The sequence below is a fragment of the Aedes aegypti genome, chromosome 2, assembly GCF_002204515.2.
Source record: "Aedes aegypti strain LVP_AGWG chromosome 2, AaegL5.0 Primary Assembly, whole genome shotgun sequence".
NCBI classification, from domain to species: domain Eukaryota; kingdom Metazoa; phylum Arthropoda; class Insecta; order Diptera; family Culicidae; genus Aedes; species Aedes aegypti.
The window spans coordinates 288,413,789-288,432,952 of NC_035108.1; the positions used below are offsets into that span (position 1 = coordinate 288,413,789).

Here is a 19,164-nt window from a genome sequence, read left to right on the forward strand (position 1 = left end):
AAATTCTCGCCACCCATGGCGTTGCGATCGGCTAAAAGTGCTCGAATTCAAATATCGTCTCTTATATACATGTTTTTTTTTTTACTCTCAGCTTTATGGTAGCCCGAGAAGAAGTACATCCAACGTAAATCAAAGAAAAAATTTAATACCTATTATACTCTCTTGTAACATTGTTACATTACCCCCACCTAATCGGAAAAAAATATTTACCCCGAAAATATTTTTTTATATATTTACAGAAATTTATATATTTACAAACGAATCCACCAAAAAAAATTAAAGAACTACTTACGATTTTATATTTACACGTATCCTAATCCGTCCTCCTTGTAACGCTTCCTTGCTGAATAATCCTCTGATCTTCCGCATAAATGCTTCTCAAATTTGCCGATGATTTCAGTATGGTCTACACCTTTTCTCCTTCGCTTCTTATTCTTCCGTACTCTAACCACTGCTTTTTTCCACCTAATCACTACTTTTTTTCTCATGCACTTTTTTTTTTCTTTATGTACTCTGCTATTCAAACCTTCGTTGGACCACTTCAATATATTCCACTTCTCCTCTCATATCTACACTCCCCCCACACATTTTCTACAATCTTTTGTTCCCCATCCTAAAACTGCACATCAGCCATCCCAGGCTTTTTTCAGATCACTATCCGACACTACAACGTATTAAAGAGGCACGTAACCTCACCGTCAAGTAACGACTCGACAAACTACTTTCGTGGTGTACATCCCGACGAACCGAATCAAACTGAAACGAAAAGTTTCTTACATCCGAATCACAATTCGAATACAATAGCTACTCTCAAATCACATCCTTAAACAACTCCCCATTTATTCTCATTTCCCTTGCTATCTCCAGTGGTCCAACTCTTCGGCCTCTACTGTAATTCATCTACCTAGTGCATGCTATACATTATTCTAAATTAAACTTATGCTTCTACTTTATCGACTCTATTGTTAATTAATTATTTATAGTATACTACATCGTACGATACCAACCATCGTCAGTCTCATCGCGAATCTTGCAACACAAGTACGCGTCTTCCGCGAGCGTTTCAGTTTCCTCAATTTTTATCGAAAAATTGGGACTAAATAACGTGCTAATCTGTACTTCCGCGCTTCTATTGCAGTGTTATGCTATGGTCATGCATTTTAATGTATTATCGTGAAAATGTTGGGCATGATTTTGATTTCTATTGCAGAGAACCGGTCTATGGAATGTTTTACAGGACAACGTCGTGACTCAATTTTCAAATTGGCCCATAGTTTCATGCTATAGGTGAGTAGCAATAACTTCAGCTAAAGTGAAATTATCCTACATCCAATCCAATTAATTAACGTTCGAATTCATTTCATACTTGGCTAATCTCAACAGTGTCCTAGACCTATCTCTGCCTACATATACCTATCTCTATTTACCCAATACCAACGAATTCAGACCGATTTCAAATTCCCTTAAGACTACCTACTGACTATCTGCTATATACAACTATTTACACCTTCGCTTTTCAGCTCGCCAAAACTATTGTTTTGTGTCTTTGTGCCTCTAGAGAGTTCTTGTTTACGTACATAGCTTGAAATAATACTCGATCTAGGACTTCCACAACGCAAATTTGTTTACAACTGGGGTTGTTCACTGCTAATGAAAGTGAAACCTCTCATAGTGTTTATAATGCTACTGTTCTGATGAGAATTGGTTCTATTTTTACATTGTTTGCAATCAATCAATCGATGTTTTCTTGTCTCTAATGAGCTCTGGTGACTACATAGCTTATCATTAGATCTCAAATTTTTAATTCCCATAATGTCCCTTTGATTTTTGCTCAGATGATGTTCAGTTTGTACTTAATTATTTCTTTTGAAGATCAGCAGACCTGTACACTCCCAGCTTATTTCCTTTCAAATCCTCAAGCTCAAAACAGTTTGAACCAAGTTTGGCTATTATTTTAGCTGGCGAGTAGGTATCCGCTAGTTTAGCATTGAAGCCTTTTGCTTTATTTGAAAGAAAATGATTTTTCTTTAAAATGATCTCCCCGATTTCAAAGCTGATTGGTTTTGCTTTTGATCTTAGATTATAATATTTTCCGTATTTCTCGTACGCTTTTTTCAAATTAATTCTGACCTTTTCAAATATTTCTTTCTTCTCCTCGCTCAATTCCGTCGGATTGTATTCCTCATCCTCTCCTAACTCTCTTAGTTTTGAGTATTCATCCCCTGAACTTATGTAATTTCTTCCATAATTTATGAAATAGGGTGTGAACTCGGTTGACTCATGAACTGCTGTTCGAATAGCCATCGCAATTTTCTGTAGGTTCTCATCCCATTCCTTCTGCTCATTTTTAAGGTACGTTCTGATCGCAGCTACAATTACCCGATTAACTCGTTCCGTCGGGTTATTGGATGGATGGTAATTCGCATTCTTCCAATGGGTAACCCGGTACTTCTTCAGCAGCGACGCAAACATAGCTGATTTGAACTGTGGCCCATTGTCCGATATTAGTATCTCTGGGACCCCGAAAAGGAGGAATATCATCGACTCCATGAAAGCCACTAGCTGCCCTGCCTTCGCTTCCCTCATTGGTTGGATGATGACGAACTTGGAAAAATGATCGGTGACTACCAGAAGCATAGAGTTACCTTTCTTGGACCGAGGAAATGGACCCATGTAATCCACGGACACCACTTGCCAAGGCATAGTCGCTAATTTGGGTCGGCCTATTTGAGGGACACGTGCGGTGTTCGGGTGTTTCGCCGTTTTGCACGTTTGGCAACCTCGACAGAAACGCTTGATTTCCTCGCACATTCCGGGCCAATAGTACTTTTCACGGATCTTTCTCATCGTTTTGTAGTACCCAAAGTGTGCTACGCTATGCTCGGCTTCCATAATTTGAATACGGTCATTCTTGGGCGGAATAAATTTCCAATCAAACCGCGGATCTTCAGGATTACAGCTGGGGATGTACTTGTACACATTCCCTCGAACAACTTTGAAGTCTTTGTACTTCTGCTCGTCCTTTGCGATATCCGTCTTCAACTTCTCCAAGTCCAGGTCGATGGTACGTATATCTATCTCATTTACCGCTCGAGACAGCGCATCGGCTATAATATTCAATTTTCCCTTTCTATATTCTAGCACCATGTCATGTTGTTGCAGTTTTAAGGCCCATCGAGCAAGCCTTGCGGAGTTTCCTTCAACACTTACTTGGTTCAGCCATTTCAAGGATTGCGCGTCAGTAACAACTTTGAACTGTGTACCCTCAACATAGTGCCGAAACTTTTCGATGGCCAATATCACTGCCAGACATTCCCGCTCAGTTGCGGAATATTTCTTCTGGGCTGATGAAAATTTCTTCGAGAAGAATGCGATTGGGCGCCGTATTCCCTCTTGGTATTGAACCAAAACAGCTCCAGCTGCAACCAAGGACGCATCCGACTCGATAACGAACTGGAGACCGAAGTCTGGATTCGCCAAAACGGGCGGTGATGTGAGTATACTTTTTATCTCATTCAAAGCTTTATCTGCCTCTTCCGTCCAAATAATTTTTGTTTTGCATTTTTTTAATAAGTCCGTAATTGGTGCTAATACGGTACTGTAATTCGGTATAAATTGTTTATAAACCCCAACCATTCCCATCAACCTACGAACCTCTTTCACGGTTTTTGGTGACGGATAGCTGAGAATTGGCTCTAATTTCGAGCTATCAATTGAAACGCCCTCTTCAGATAAAATATATCCGAGATATGAAATTCTTTTTCTACAAAATTTTGATTTTTCCACACTTATGGATAAGTTTGCCTTCCTCAATCTTTCAGCGACTTTCTCTAGCAGTTCGAGATGCTCCGACAAGGTTTTGGACGTCACGACTATGTCGTCCAAGTACACAAAAACCTGTGGTTCTAGGTCATACCCCAGAACTCTGTTCATTAATTTTGTCTGGGTAACAGGTGCTCCTGTTAACCCAAATGGCATTACCTTAAAGCGATACAAGTGTTTCCCTGCCCTGAACGACGTGTAGTCTCTGCTTTCCTTTGCCAATGGAATCTGCCAGTACGCCTTTGAGAGATCTATGATTGAGAAATAATTTGCCTTCTCAATCCTTCCCAATATCAGTTGCATATCAGGAAACGGATATGCTTCCTTTTTCGTCACTTCGTTGACTCTCCTACAATCAAGACACAACCTCCATTCTCCCGAAGACTTTTTTACAGGTAACAATGGATTACACCAGTCAGATTCGGACTCTTCGATGACGTCTAATTCCCGCATACGCTCTATTTCCTTTTCCATTTCTTTTTGGATTGCTGGTGACCAACGATATCTGGGTGGTTTCTTCGGTTTTTCTCCAGGTATAATCTCAATTTTGTGTTCTAATACATCCGTTCTTCCTAAACTCCCGTCGCCTCTCAATTTGTTCACGATCTCCAGTAATTTTCCTTTTTCTTTAGCTGGTAACTGATGTTCTGTTTCAATTTCTGTAATTGTTTTTATGTTTGGACATTCTATCGATGGCAGTTCTAGGCTTAAATCTTCCTCAATCTCCGTTGATTTGATAAAGTCTGCTGATGGTTCCAATGTTAGTTTTATTTGGTTCTCTTCTGAGAAAAAGTTTTCAACTAAATTTATGGATAAATCTTCTTCAAATATTCCATTAGTTTGAATTTTTGAAAATTTTCCATTCTCATCAATTGCTGGCATAATTTTAAACGCTCTCCAGAAATCGTTTCCTAAAATCAATGTTTTGCAAATATTAGGGACAAAAAGTGTTGGAATAACTTTCGTCACTCCTCTAAATGTATACGGAATACATATTGAACTTAGACAGTCATGAATAGTTCCATCAGCAGTTTTAATTCGTAGCTTAGTTGGTGATGTCTTGAAGTTATGTTTCTGAACTAATTCATCATTGCTCAAAATACTTACAGCTGCCCCTGAGTCCAATAACCCTTCCATTTTCGATCCAAGAATGGACACACAGATATGTGGACATCTGTTTTCCTCAATATTAATATGCATAACTTGAGAAAATTTATCAAATGCTGTATTTTGGGGAGGATTTTTCTGAACCGTGGAAAGCTGACTCCCTAATTGCTTCCCCTGTACTCGTTTTTTGAATTACTGGGTTTCATATTATTATGATCACTTGGGCAATTCGATAACACTACATCGGGTCGTCCGCAAACATGGCAGAAAATTCGTTTTCCTTTTTCACAGTTTCTCCAAAAATGTCCATACTGGTTACAATTCCAGCAAAGAATGTTATTCTCAGTTGTTGGCACGGCTGGTTGATTGTCTTCTTTCCTATCTTCCAATCGTCTGTTTCGTTGAGGCCGCATTCTGTTTACCACATTTATTTCCTCTGTGTACTCTTCTTCAAACCCACCACTTATCTCTGATTCAAATTCGTCCACATTATTAATGTTGTAGGTTCTATTTCTCTGAGCATAGGATCTATACACAGATTTATCCAGTTCATAACAAAGGCTGCACAAATTTTCCACCGTAAGCTGAGTCGTATTAAGAAATGCCAAATGAGGGCGGTACCAATCCTTCATGTTTTCAAACATTATGTCCAATTTCATCTTTTCGTCCAAAGGTTTAGACATCTGTTGACAAAGTCTTTCTATTTCGCCTAAGTATGCAACAAAAGTCTCATTTGGTAGCTGCTTTCTTTCCCTTATTTGTCGTTCTAATACTTTATCTTTATTTGGCACTTCGAAACGAAGGCGTAAATGGTATTTGAGAACAGCCCATGAAGTAAATTTGCTACAAAAAGTATAATACCAAATTTCCGCAGGCGATTCTGGTTTAAACAGAAAATTCGCTTTGCTCAGCAGTTCTGCATCCGAAATTTGATTATTTTTGGCCAATACTTCAACTCTTTTTACAAATTCTTCCACCGACATACCTCGGGGTTCACCGCTAAACCTTATCTGCCACTTATTTATTGGAGTTCGAAAACCATTTTCCCTTTCGTTGCCTGAAAAATTATTTGTCCTGTTTCGCTGTTGTGATTCGTTTCTTGAATGGAACTCATTATTGCGGTTCGGTAATCTACTATCCTGAAAATTGGGTGGCAAACCTGGCGAATTGGTGGCCTGATTGACTTGCTGCTGTACCTGTGGGTTTGTAATGTTCGAAAAATTCAGTCTGTCCACTGCCTGTCTAAATGATTGGGTATCGTCCCTGATGTCTTGTCTATCCCTATTTTGTCTCTCCTGGTTTACTACCAGATTCTGCATGCTTTCCATGAGTTTTGCCATCATCTCCTCCAATCTGTTTGCCATTACATCCTCCACAATTCTGCTCACATCCAATCTAGTCAGGCCTTGTTCATCCCCTTCCGGTATTGGAGGTAGTTCGTGATCTATAGAGCTTTCTCGTTCAATTTGATTGAACCTACGTTGGAAGCTTTCTGGTCCAAGCGCTCCTGAAACCAGTTGGTTTTGTCTTGAATTTTCTTCTTGATTGTTTTGTCTTGGACGTTGTCTTCGGTCTTGTAACTCCTGCTGCAGTTGAATTTGATGTAGCTGTTGTCGGTTGAGGTTTTCCTGTTGATTCTGATCGCCTTCCTCTTGTTGGTGCACTTGTGGCTGACGATTCACGTACTGTGGCTCATTCCCTGGTTGGATTTGTTGCTGGGGTTGTTCTTGCTCCCATTGCTGGTGCTCAGGCTGGCGTAGTTGATATTGTCTCTGAATTGGGGGTGTCATAAATAGATTTCCTTGTACCTGTCCTTCATCTTGTTGCATTATTCCTGGATTCGCTGGTAATTCTTGGTGAATATTTGATGATATACGAGGTTGATTATCAGTTGTTCCGATTTCGGAAGAACGGGGAATTTGTGGTGGTGGCGGAAACTCCAAAGCTGGATCTCTAGCCATAGTTCCTATGTTTGATGGTAGAGACTTTCTTCCTAATGTTGACCTACGAAGTCCAGAAATTTGGTCTTCCGGTGTAGCAAATACCTCATATATAAGCTCCAACTCTTCAAGCAATTCTTCTTTAATTTTCACTTGATAGCTGTCCATTGCATTTGATCGCAGAACACGCAAACGCAAGTGTCTCAATCTTGACATCAACTGCCTCGTTGGGCCATATAATTCCAATTCTTGGCGAACAGTCGTTAACTTTATTTGAATTATTGAAAGATCATCTATGATAGTTTTCGTAGAGTGAATTACTTTCGAATTTTGAATTTCATCTAATTGTGCTTTTCGAAGGGCTTGCTTCTGATCATCCAAACAATAACCAGATAAATTCAAACCTCTCAGGTTAAGTTCATAACTGATTTCATCAGGCAATAAATCGTTGGGATTTAAGTAGGATCCCAGGCCTACTTGATTAGCTGAATAAGCCATTTTTTTTACCAATTCTCAGAACCAAATATAATTAACAATTTAAGTAAATTCAATAATAAATTCAATGTTTCAATTCAATTAACCAAAAAAAAAACCATAACCAAACACCAAAAAATAATAATATAAGACTACGAAAAAAATTAAACCTAACTATTATTATTATAAACGCAATTCAATAAATTCACCACTAATTCAATTACCTATTTATTCTATTTCAGATTTGAGATCAACTCAATACCAAACGGATACTATTCCCAATTTCTGTCCCCATGGATACTAATCGAATCGTAAGTAGAACCTTAATTTTAAAAAACTATTGCAAAGAATTTGAAACAACCTAGAATTTATTCACGCGTCCTAATTAACCGTACCAAAACCCACGAATTGGGCGCCAAATGTAACGGGCGACTAGATTCGAACCCGAATCGGTTGGATTAACCACTTCGCTTAAGCGCCAAGCAAGCTTCAAGTTCCACTTGCATGCGAAGAGGCGAGATTTGTGTACCCGGCGAGACTCTCAAGGCGAGTTCTTCAAAAACGAAAGTTACAACCGAACCGGCGATTCGCTCCACACCACTAGCTCCAAATCTTAATTTTAGACGGGATAATCAATGGGGAACCACTGTGAAATTTAATTTACGCAACGAACTCAAATTATCAAAATTTCTCTCGTCTTTCGACAGTCGTGAATTTTCGCATAAATTTTTATTTCGGTATTAAAAGGGTCAAACTTGCACAACCTATTGTCGGGGTTCTGCTTTACCGACTCTCAGTGTTTAAAAATAACTCTCACTGAATTCTTCTACCGGTAGCTACCGTACTACTGTCCCTCTACTTAAACAATTTATTATTCTAGAATGGGATATTCCCGTTTGTTACACTTGTCGGGGTAGAGTAATAGTTATAATTTGTTAATTAGCCTAATGAGATATTCTGACCTGTGCGTTTTTCCGCTGCGATTGGCCGATGACGATCGACCTGTTGCTCCTGTGCTGTCAGTGGTTCGTGCCTCGGCTATGATGGCTTGCCGTCTAGAACCACACGTGTACACGGTGTTTTTGCTTGATGGCGGGCCCGCTGAATTCACTCGCGAGTGTCGCTTCGAGGCCAACAATGGAGTGGAACCGGCAATTGGCGACCGATTAGCACCCCGGAAGTAGTGGCGACTTCCGATGGCCCGTAGATGCGCTGGGGCTGGATCACTAACCCGCCACGAGACCAGCTACAAGCGGTCGGGTCTTCGGACCTGCCCAGAAGTCACGCGGCGTGCGTAACTCCCTACACCTACCCGGACGAAACACCTTCCCTTGAAGGATATTTGGTCCTTCAAGTGAGAACAAATTAGCACAAATTAGGTCATATTGATTAACAAATTGTGTTCTGACTTCAATTACCTTGACCTCGAGCGAATTTCGCTGTACTATTTCCAAAAGTGGTAGGAAATTTTAGAGCTTGGTTTGAATCTAACATAGAACATAGAACAATTAGGTTACACAACGAGACTCTAGAATTCCACACTCACTTGACTAGCTCAATAGACTTGGCTCACTTGGGCCTATAATCACGGTCTCAACCACTAGACAATACTCTCGATTTCTACAGAAAATTACAATGAACATTAATTATTGGTTTCTTTGGATTCACAGGTACAACTCACAAATTTACTATCGACTGGCTAACACAAAGTTTTTCTAACTATATCTTCCACTAGGTTTTTGGGGACTACGTCCGTTCACTACGCCGATCGAATCGAGAAAGAACGCTAATTTGGCAAAATAAGATGGCCTTCAATTCTTGGCCTTCGCGAAAATCGTGGGGTTCCAAGGTCACACATACAATCTAAAAATAACATACATCTAAAAATAGCAAATCTTTTTTCTCTGAACCATTGGCTATACTGCCTATTTTTAGGATCGGAGTGATGTGATCTGTTTCGCGATCCGTTAAAAATGGGTGTTTCAAATTCTCGCCACCCATGGCGTTGCGATCGGCTAAAAGTGCTCGAATTCAAATATCGTCTCTTATATACATGTTTTTTTTTTTACTCTCAGCTTTATGGTAGCCCGAGAAGAAGTACATCCAACGTAAATCAAAGAAAAAATTTAATACCTATTATACTCTCTTGTAACATTGTTACAGAAACTGCAAGGAAGCAGCGGATGTTGAAAGCCAGACTGCAAAATAAACGTTAATTTGTAGATAACACGTTTACACACTATCTTTAACACTCTTCCTCTAATTACCTGTTTAAAAATCATTGCGGTACTGGCTCTATTCCAACTAAAAATATTCCACTAGAAGTTTTTCTGCAACGCCCGAAAGAAAACCGTACACGACTAATTGACGATGTCATTCTTTCAAATAACTGAAGTCGGTAATCTAACAGACCATTTACCGAGACACCGAGACAGATTATTCGGTAAATTATTTGACAGTATACTCTATTTGAGTGTGCATCTTTGTACACTTGATACAACTCGTGATTCATGCGTCTGCACCACACACTATTTTCGGGTTTCCCACCGAGTATTGTCCGTAGCATTTCACGCTCAAAAACACCGAGAGCTTTCCGATCTGACTCTTTCAACGTCCACGCTTCGTGTCCGTAGAGAGCTACCGGAAGAATCAATGTTTAATACAGGGCGATTTTTGTTTTGTTTCCATTTACAAGCTGCGGTAACTAAGCTGGTTACGTAGTCCGTAAAAGGCCCTATTCGCAGCCGCTATACGTCTTTTCACTTCGCGGGAAACGTCGTTGTCACATGTCACAACTGTTGCAAGGTAAACAAATTCTTCAACAACTTCAAACACATCCCCATCAAACACTACCTCAGCACCTACACCACCATGCCTGACTCTATCTCTACCTGTAACCATATATCATATACTTCGTTTTGGTAGAATGGTCAGGCCTATCCTCGCTGTCTGCCTCTTCAGAGGCACGAAGGCCTCTTCCACTGACCTGCGATCGATTCCAATCAAGTCTACATCGTCCGCAAAGCCATGGAGCATGTGCGACCTTGTGATAATAGTACCATTTCTCTGCACGCCAGATCTCCTAATAGCACCCTTGAGTGTAATGTTGAACAGTAAATTCGAAAGTGCGTCTCCCTGCTTCAATCCGCCTAACGTCACGAACGAGGTTGACACCCCGTCTGCGATCCGAACACTTGATTTCGAACCATCCAGCATAGCACGTATCAGCCTAATTAGTTTCGCCGTAAAACCATTTTCAGACATTATCTGCCAAAGCTCATTTCATCCAGCATAGTACGTATCAGCCTAATTAGTTTCGCCGGAAAACCATTTTCAGACATTATCTGCCAAAGCTCATTTCTTCTCACTGAATCGTACGCCGCCTTGAAATCAATTAACAGATGATGAGTCTGCAAGTTATACTCCCGGAATTTATCTAGGATCATTCGCAAGCTAAACATCTAGTCTGTTGTCGAACGGCACTCACGAAAACCAGCTTGGTATTTGCCGACGAAGGACTCCTCAAGCGGTCTCAGTCTGTTGAAAAGGATGCGCGATGGAATTTTGTACGCCGAATGCAGCAGGGTAAATCCTCTATAATTGGACACTCTAGTCTATGTCTACCAATAACGAAGTAGTAACTGCCGGCGGTCAATCATGCTCAAATAATGACCCCGTGGTTAATGAACAGACCCCTAAAATAAATATTTTTAACATCCCTGAGACAACACAGGGAAGTTAGATGTGAAAATATTGTCAAATATTGGTCCCATAATGGAAGGAACATCTTGAAGAACATTGGCTGTAACAGAAAAACTATCATATTTGGAGTTCGAATGATTAACGTGAACTGAACAGTCATCTAACAAGATTTGAATTATTCTGTAAATATTTGTTCTTTATTTTACAATCAATCAATCCTTCATGCCGAACTTTCGAAAGTTTTTTATATATTCAGAACAGCAACACCAGCTGGATTCAGATTTGTAGAAACGTATCAAATTCGTTACACGAAAAAGTTGACAAGTGGTCGAATGTGCATGTCAAAATCCGGACTGTTTACTGGCAAACATTGATTTTTTGGTGATAAACTTCTGAATTGGAAAAAATATTTTGGGTATTACAAGAGAATGATTTTTTGAATTATTTTGAAGTTGTTTTGGCAAAATTATATTGAAGAAGTTTTTAGAAGATTTCTTAAGAAAGATTAAAAAAAAAGCGATATCGTTCAGAAAACTAAGAAGACAATCGTCCGACAGATTCATCATCATTTTTAGTAATGGGTTTACCCTAGAAATGTTGGATTCTTTGGTAGACAAAATATGAAATTGAAACAATACAAATTCAACAATACAACTAACTTGCAAACCTTTTATTTGGTTCAAAACTTCTAACTAGAACATTTTCCTAAAAGTGACTAAAAACTCTATTCCAAGCTTGCAGGATCGTGGATGAAAATATATCGAATTTGCAAACCATGGCAATGAATCAAAGTGAAAGATGATTCACGACAGGTTCATGTATCACCGAAAACCAACAAGGACGCAAAACTAGTTTGGCATATATCGTACCATGGAGAGGTGTGTCCGTGAAAGTGGAGTGCAATTTCTGAGCAAGTTTTCGACGATAACGGTGTATGGCGCAAAAATAGCTACAACAAAATTAGAATGCAGTTTATTTTTATAAAAAAGAATGGTAGTACCAACTCAATAGTATCAGTTAACTTTCAAGTGTCAAGCAAATTAGCAATCAAACTCAATTCACAATGTTCTTCAAGGTAGAGGACAATTAACCACATTAATATATCGGAATCGAACGTTAAACCAAATTTTCTATTTATCAGACATCTTTGGTAGCTTTTGCGCTTATCGGAGCCATCGCTGCCCAGCACTACTATCAGCAACAGCAACATCATCATCATGAAGAAGAACACCACGCCCCTGCCCACTACGAGTTCCACTATGACATCCATGATGACCATACCGGAGATGTTCACGGACGCAAGGAATCTCGGAACGAGCACCAGACCCAGGGAGAATACTATCTGATCGATGCTGATGGCCACAAGCGCACAGTCACCTACCACGTTGATGGTAAGAGCGGATTCATTGCTCAGGTGCACCGTGAACCAATCAAGGGATATCAGGCACCTCAGCCAGTGCACAAGATCGTTGCTGTTCCAGTGCATCACGGATATCATCACTAGAAAATGAAAGATTAGTTCTAGATTGTGCAAATTTGTAAATAAAGATTCTGTTAAAAATTACTATGCTGTTTTTGTTTCCTTAATTCGAATTAGCTGTATCTACTGATAGCTGATTGGATAATTTTTATATATCGACCTCCTTATCATCATCACAAGTACCTACCTTGTTGGATTTTAACAGCTCGATCCTCTTTTATACTCTACCGACAGTTACTCATAACTATTTAAAAGAACAGCTACAACAACAGTAGACTATGTTGCCATAATACAATAGAATTTTGAGATCGCTTTGGACTATAGGACACGAGCCTTTAAGTGTTTATGGGAAATTATCCTCCAGAATAATTGTTGAGCACAATTATCATATTTTCTTATTTATATCAGCAAGAGCATAGATGACCTATAATTCGTAGGTTCCGTGATTGTCCAGAGTAATGGAAGTTGCACAGAAATTCAATGAATAAGGTTTAGGATTAGCTTACCATTAAAAATAAACCATAAAAGCCAATAACGTTGCCGGTCATGTCCTTACGGTCATCTGGGATGGGAAGGAATGTTGGTTAGACAACCATTGTTACATTGTTAAATAAAATTATGCCATCACGGATGTATTTGTTTGAAATAAAATTTAAATAAAAAATAGTGTGCTATAATAACACCTACAAAAACTTAGACATATTTTTATAACAGCATTGTAATAACAAAGTAATATTCATCATAAAGACAACAATAAAGTGAAGAATGAGAATCACAACAACTATTTCAACCTTATCCACGAAGAGCTAATTTAGTTATCATTTTGTAATCCATATCAAAACAATAACTTATTTTGTTATTCTTCGTGTCAATATTTTTTACCTTGGTTAGGGGGAAGTCCTCTATGCCCGGACAGTTTGAATTTTCCTAAAACGAATAATGATTTTGAGATTTTAGTATTCCAGGATTATACCAAAACACATTTTTGCAGTGTAGATAAACTATGAAGTTTTCATGTCCAAACGTAAACAAACAGTAGTAGTTAAAAGTTTCACTCTGATACAATCTACCAAAAAAATGTGAAACGATAAAATTTCATACAAGTGTAACCATAAATGTTTCTTATAATTTAAGTTGAATTGTATCCGTACGTTGACTTCAGTAGGTTTTGCATCAATCACAATGCAAAATTTATTAGAAAATGTAGAAATTCAAAGAAAAACAACTTTTTTTGTAAACTTGAAATGGTTTACAAAAAAAGTTGTTTTCCTCTATGGCCGGACACCTCTAGTCCTCTATGACCGGACAGTGAAAATGTTAACCTATTAACTGGGATTAAATTTATAATTCACTCTTTCATAAATGTAGGGTACAAAAACAAACAGCAACAAACATAAAGCATAAACAACAAAAGTTTCGGTCCTTGGAGGCCTTTTAAAGTGCTAAAATCATGATGCTTTCAAGGAAAATGAGCACACGATATGATGTACAGTTATCTCTCCAGAATTCGATAATGAAGGGACCATCGAGTTAGGAAGATATCGTGTTACAGAATACTAAAACAGTGCAAATACGATTCAAGGGACCATCGAGGTAGCCATGAACACCAAATTTTACTATGGTTCTCTAACTAGATATTGAAAAACGGAGGGCGAGTAAGGGAGCGTTGACTGTACCTAAGGAATTGTTCAAATATTACGTAACGCAATAGGGGGAGGGAAGGGGTCTTCCGTAGTGTTACGGTCCATACAAAATTTTTAAATTTTCCGTACAAAAATTGTTACGTAGGAGAGGGTGGGGGTCCAAAATTGACAAATATTGCGTTACGTAAAATATTTGAATCATCCCTAAGAGCACACTTCAACCTTCGAACTGACAAAGGAATTGTGAAGAACTATAAACAAAGCTTTTCTCGAAAACATTTTCATCTGAACACGAGCAACCGCTTATGCAACACAGACGGCGGCATATGGCGAATCGATCTATGGCGCTGATCAAGAAGGAGTTTATGGAACTGATCAATGATCTCGCTAATATGCTTCATACATGTACAGCATCATGCAAAAATTGAATGCACAAGGCATGTGCTGACATACGTAGCACCCCTTGGCCTTTCTGTGGGTTTGGTGATGATGAAAATCCTAGTGTCCGGCCATAGAGGATACATTTCAGTGCACACCATTTTTGGTACATAATGTAATCCACCATAAACATGGTTTTGATCGCTCTGAGTAAATTTTCTAAACGGCTGATTCAAGTGTAGAGTTATATAAAATTTAATTCTTTGTTTCGATTAGTGCGATTTAATGATCCATCCATTTGTATTTTACAAAAAGTGCGGTGTGCATGTAGAAATGAAATTTGTATGTCGTAAGTTGTTTGTTAGTGCCGCGAGTTGGTCGGAAGTGCAATTGATCACATAGTTCAAAACCATCATGAGTTAACAGCTAGTGCGTGAGGTTATTGGAAATTAGGAGTTATAAAGCTGTATCTACAACTGACAATGACTGTTAATCTGGAAGTGATTAACCGGATTTTTCAAGTCAATTGGTCTCTCGAGGTCCTCGAGGTCCTGGTTGCTGAGACGAATACAGCCATTTGACTATTTCTAATTTGGTGAGATCTTTCATATTTATAACCCTATTATTCAAAAGGTTTCATTGGTGTGGTTTGCACGTTGCAAATCTGACTATGTAAGCTTTTTCATATATTTGTTGGACTTTTTTTGTAATTAAAATTTGATCCGGTCTGACTAAACATCGAGCAGTCGATGTTGTCACAATTAATAATGAGGTTGTACCAATCACCGTAATTTAATCTGCGATTTGCGAATATTGTTATGGTTTGAAACGTTTATAAAATTAATAAAGGGGGGGGGGGGGGGTTGGCTTAACCTGAATGTTTTCTTCTCGTTGCAGAGAGCGAGTAACGGCGCTTTAGCCTAAGCTTCCGAGCCAGGACATAAGGAAGAAATGCCTGTGTCCCATCCCCGAAAAAAAAAAGCACCTACAACAATGGAGCGTGCATTTAATTTATTAACAACGCCACTCCCAACGATTTAAACTTTCCCCCTGAAATGAGACGGTTGGTACGGTTGTCCCCGTTTCTTCCTTAATAAGATTCGAAATTCTACGTCTATCATATTATTCATAAGTGGACAATCTGATCGCCGTGGACTTTTGAGTTATCTTCCAAACCAGTCTGCACAGTGGGCCTGGCCATTTTAGTATTTGTATCATATCACTGATATGCTGCAAATATTAATGCTGACAAGAAAATACTAGAAGAAATTCCAGTATTTCCAGGATGCTCTTCAATGTTGGCTGTGCAAGCGCTTAGATTAGATTAGATTAGATAATGTAATCCACCATAAACATGAAATGTTAAGGTTTATTTTTGCTCTCATGTGAGTTTTTACTTAAAATAATGGGATTTTTTTTACACTGTACGAAAATTAACGCTAAAACTAATGTAGATTTTTAAATATTACCAAAACACAAAAAGTGTCGGGCATAGAGGACTTCCCCCTATTATTTGCTATTTAATTTTGATTCCATACAAACTAATAACAAATTTCAACATACACACATCTTGCTTTTTAATTCGGCAATGAATCAACAAGTGAAAAATTCGGAAACGCAATTTTTCAGGATTGGCTTAAAACAACTCGTGGATTTAGATGTTTTCGGCTAGGTAATGAATGATAAACACGATGAAAATGAAAATTTTCAAATAAAACACTGAGAATAGGGAGCCGGATCCTTTTCTTGGAACTTTTGATTCACTTCGGCAGTGGGGTTTTTGAAAGCAACAGAACTCATATTTTGCGACAATATGCGTCGTACTGATGTCGTACTCTTATTGCAAAGTTTCAGACAATTCGACCGAGAAAAAAATCCCATGCCAAAGTGAACATAGGGGCCCAGATAGCCGTAGCGATAAACGCGCAGCTTTTCTGCAAGACCATGTTGAGGGTCGTGGGTTCGAGTCCCATCGGTCGAGGATGTTTTCGGGTTGGAAATTTTCTCGACTTCCCAGGGCATAGAGTATCTTCGTACCTGCCACACGATATACGCATGCAAAAATGGTCATTGTCATAGTAAGCTCTCAGCTAATAACTGTGGAAGTGCTCATAAGAACACTAAGCTGAGAAGCAGGCTCTGTCCCAGTGGGAACGTAACGCCAGAAAGAAGAAGAAAGTGAATCATGGAAGCGCCCAAGTGGTTCTGCACCCTAAATTGTATTGGCAACATTACATTCAAAATTTATATTTTTTCTGGATTCCTCAAACTGTTTCCTTCAAACATGCTCGAGGCAATTTTTTTAAAGTCAAATGCCTAATACCATGTAAGACATAAATTGGAGTAGGTTAACGTTAACAAATTTACAATCCAAGGAGGTGATCCCATAGGCCAAGGAGTGGTCCGATAGGCATACAAATATTAAGTGAATAAATATTTGACCACAATTTGCACGTTTACACGTTTTTACTTGTTTGTTCACACTTGGTTTGGAATGACTTTATCCAAAATACAAACATATTACAGAGATATCTAGCTCTTCACTCCTACGGAGTAATTTCAACTCTTTGACGTAATCTGTGCGGGTTTATCACCGTTAGCATCTCATTTAGTATCATTTAGTAAAATTCTGCAAGGAACTGTCATTCTTTGCGTTACTTTGCGGTGCAGCCAACGAAAATAATTAAAATCCAACGCGTTCAAATTTTTATCATATCTGGCCCCAAACCAGAAATAGAACCAATAATCTCAGGGATTTACGACAAAAGATCAAAAGACAAAATGTCAAAATGACAGAAGGTCAAAAGGTCGAAAAACAAAAAAAGAAGGCACAAAAGGCCGAAAATAATTTCTTCCCAAGCAGAACATTTTTGACCTTTTGCCCTTTCGACCTTATGTCCTTTTCATGTTTTGTCTTTCGATCTTTTGTCCTTAAACCTAATCTGAGAAAATGATCATGATTATATTGACGCATACACTGCCGTGAATCTCAAGCCAGTCCCATCTGTAAAAAGTAGGCTTGAGTTTCCAAACTCGTTTTGCATGCGAATACTCAAAACATTCCAGAGGATGAAATATGTCCAAATCTCAATGGAACTTTTACAATATGCTTTTCACTACAATATCTTTCCGAAAAAAAATAAGGATGATCAAAACATGGTTCATTTCTGTGTTACACGGTGCGGACATCTGTAGTGGGACTGATATGCAGTTACTTTTCATGATGGGACAATTTGACTTGCTGTTTTTAACAAATTGTCCCAAACAAATCATATAATCTCATTAGTGCAGCTGAAAGAACATTGAAAGATGTGTTGAAAACTGAACTCAATTCAATTTTGACGAAAATGCAGATGGGACTAGCGATTCACGGCATTACAGTAGTGTTCAGATTAAAAGTAGTGAAAGCCGATTTTTATTCAAGATGCTCAACTACGGCATGCTATAACTTTGCTTCCCTATGAGTAATCGGAATGAGAATTGTTGTTGAACAAAAAATTACAGAAGAGCGATTTGTATTTGTAGTTCTCTGTGAAAATTTCATGCCGAGAGAAACAAAGTAACAACATGTCAAGGTTGATCATTTTGTATGAAAATTGGCTTCCACTGCTATTTTCCCAAACACAACTGTATATTGAGTCGTTTAATAATCCAATCCGCACCATGATTGTTCACTCGCTTAATAATGAAAATCCCGTGCCTTTCCCAATGTGATTTTCGTTATGAGCTAGAAACGTACGCAAATTTAAGTTAAGGTGTGAATTCAGGGAAACAAACATCAGGCTACATTAAGAGCAGTTCAGTCAGTTTGTTGTAGATTTATTTATATACAAATTTGCACTATCGAGAACTATTCTTTAATTTTTTAGTGATGATAACCGTGATGCACTGGAACAGCAACAATCTTGTGCACTGGCTGAGGTGCCTGATATCCCTTGATTGGCTCACGGTGCACCTGAGCAATGAATCCGCTCTTGCCATCAACATGGTAGGTCACTGTGCGCTTGTGGCCATCAGCATCGATCAGATAGTATTCCCCTTGGGTCTGGTGCTCGTTCCGAGATTCCTTGCGTCCATGCACATCTCCGGTGTGATCATCATGGATGTCATAGTGGAACTCGTAGTGGGCAGGGGCGTGGTGTTCTTCTTCATGATGCTGTTGCTGATAATAGTGCTGGGCAGCGATGGCTCCGATAAGCGCAAAAACTACCATAGATGTCTGATAAATAGAAAATTTGGTTGAACGTTCGATTCCGATATATAAATGCGATTAATTGTACTTTACCTTGAAGAACATTTTAAATTTAATTTGACTTCTAATTTGTTTGACACTTGAAAGTTAACTGATACTATTGAGTTGATACTACCATTCTTTTATACGAAAATAAATTGCATTATGGTTTTGTGGTTACTAGATTTGCGTCGTTATCGACGAAAACTGGCTCAAAAATTGCACTCCACTTTCACGGACACACCTCTCCATAGTTCGACATATGCCAAACTAGTTTTGCGTCCTTGTTGGTCTTCGGTGATACATGAACCTGCCGTTAGTTATCTTTCACTCTGAAACATTGTGATGGAAAGCTCTCAAATTTGATATATTTTTAGACACGGTGGC

The 19,164-nt window shown here is 38.7% G+C and overlaps 2 protein-coding genes across 2 annotated transcripts; one reads left to right on the forward strand and one right to left on the reverse strand.

Moving 5' to 3' along the window:
• The first annotated feature begins 11,992 nt into the window (after positions 1-11,992).
• Positions 11,993-12,590, forward strand: LOC5565377 (larval cuticle protein A2B). The gene is made up of 2 exons (XM_001649656.2): positions 11,993-12,120; positions 12,187-12,590. The coding sequence occupies exons 1-2, from the start codon at positions 12,109-12,111 to the stop codon at positions 12,547-12,549; spliced, it is 375 nt and encodes a 124-aa protein (XP_001649706.1). The 5' UTR covers positions 11,993-12,108; the 3' UTR covers positions 12,550-12,590.
• A 5,714-nt stretch (positions 12,591-18,304) lies between these two features.
• On the reverse strand, positions 18,305-18,911 carry LOC5565378 (larval cuticle protein A2B). The gene is made up of 2 exons (XM_001649657.2): positions 18,832-18,911; positions 18,305-18,765 (listed from the first exon to the last, which is right to left on the reverse strand). Exons 1-2 carry the CDS (start codon positions 18,841-18,843, stop codon positions 18,412-18,414), a joined length of 366 nt encoding a protein of 121 aa, XP_001649707.2. The 5' UTR covers positions 18,844-18,911; the 3' UTR covers positions 18,305-18,411.
• Between the last annotated feature and the right edge of the window lie 253 nt (positions 18,912-19,164).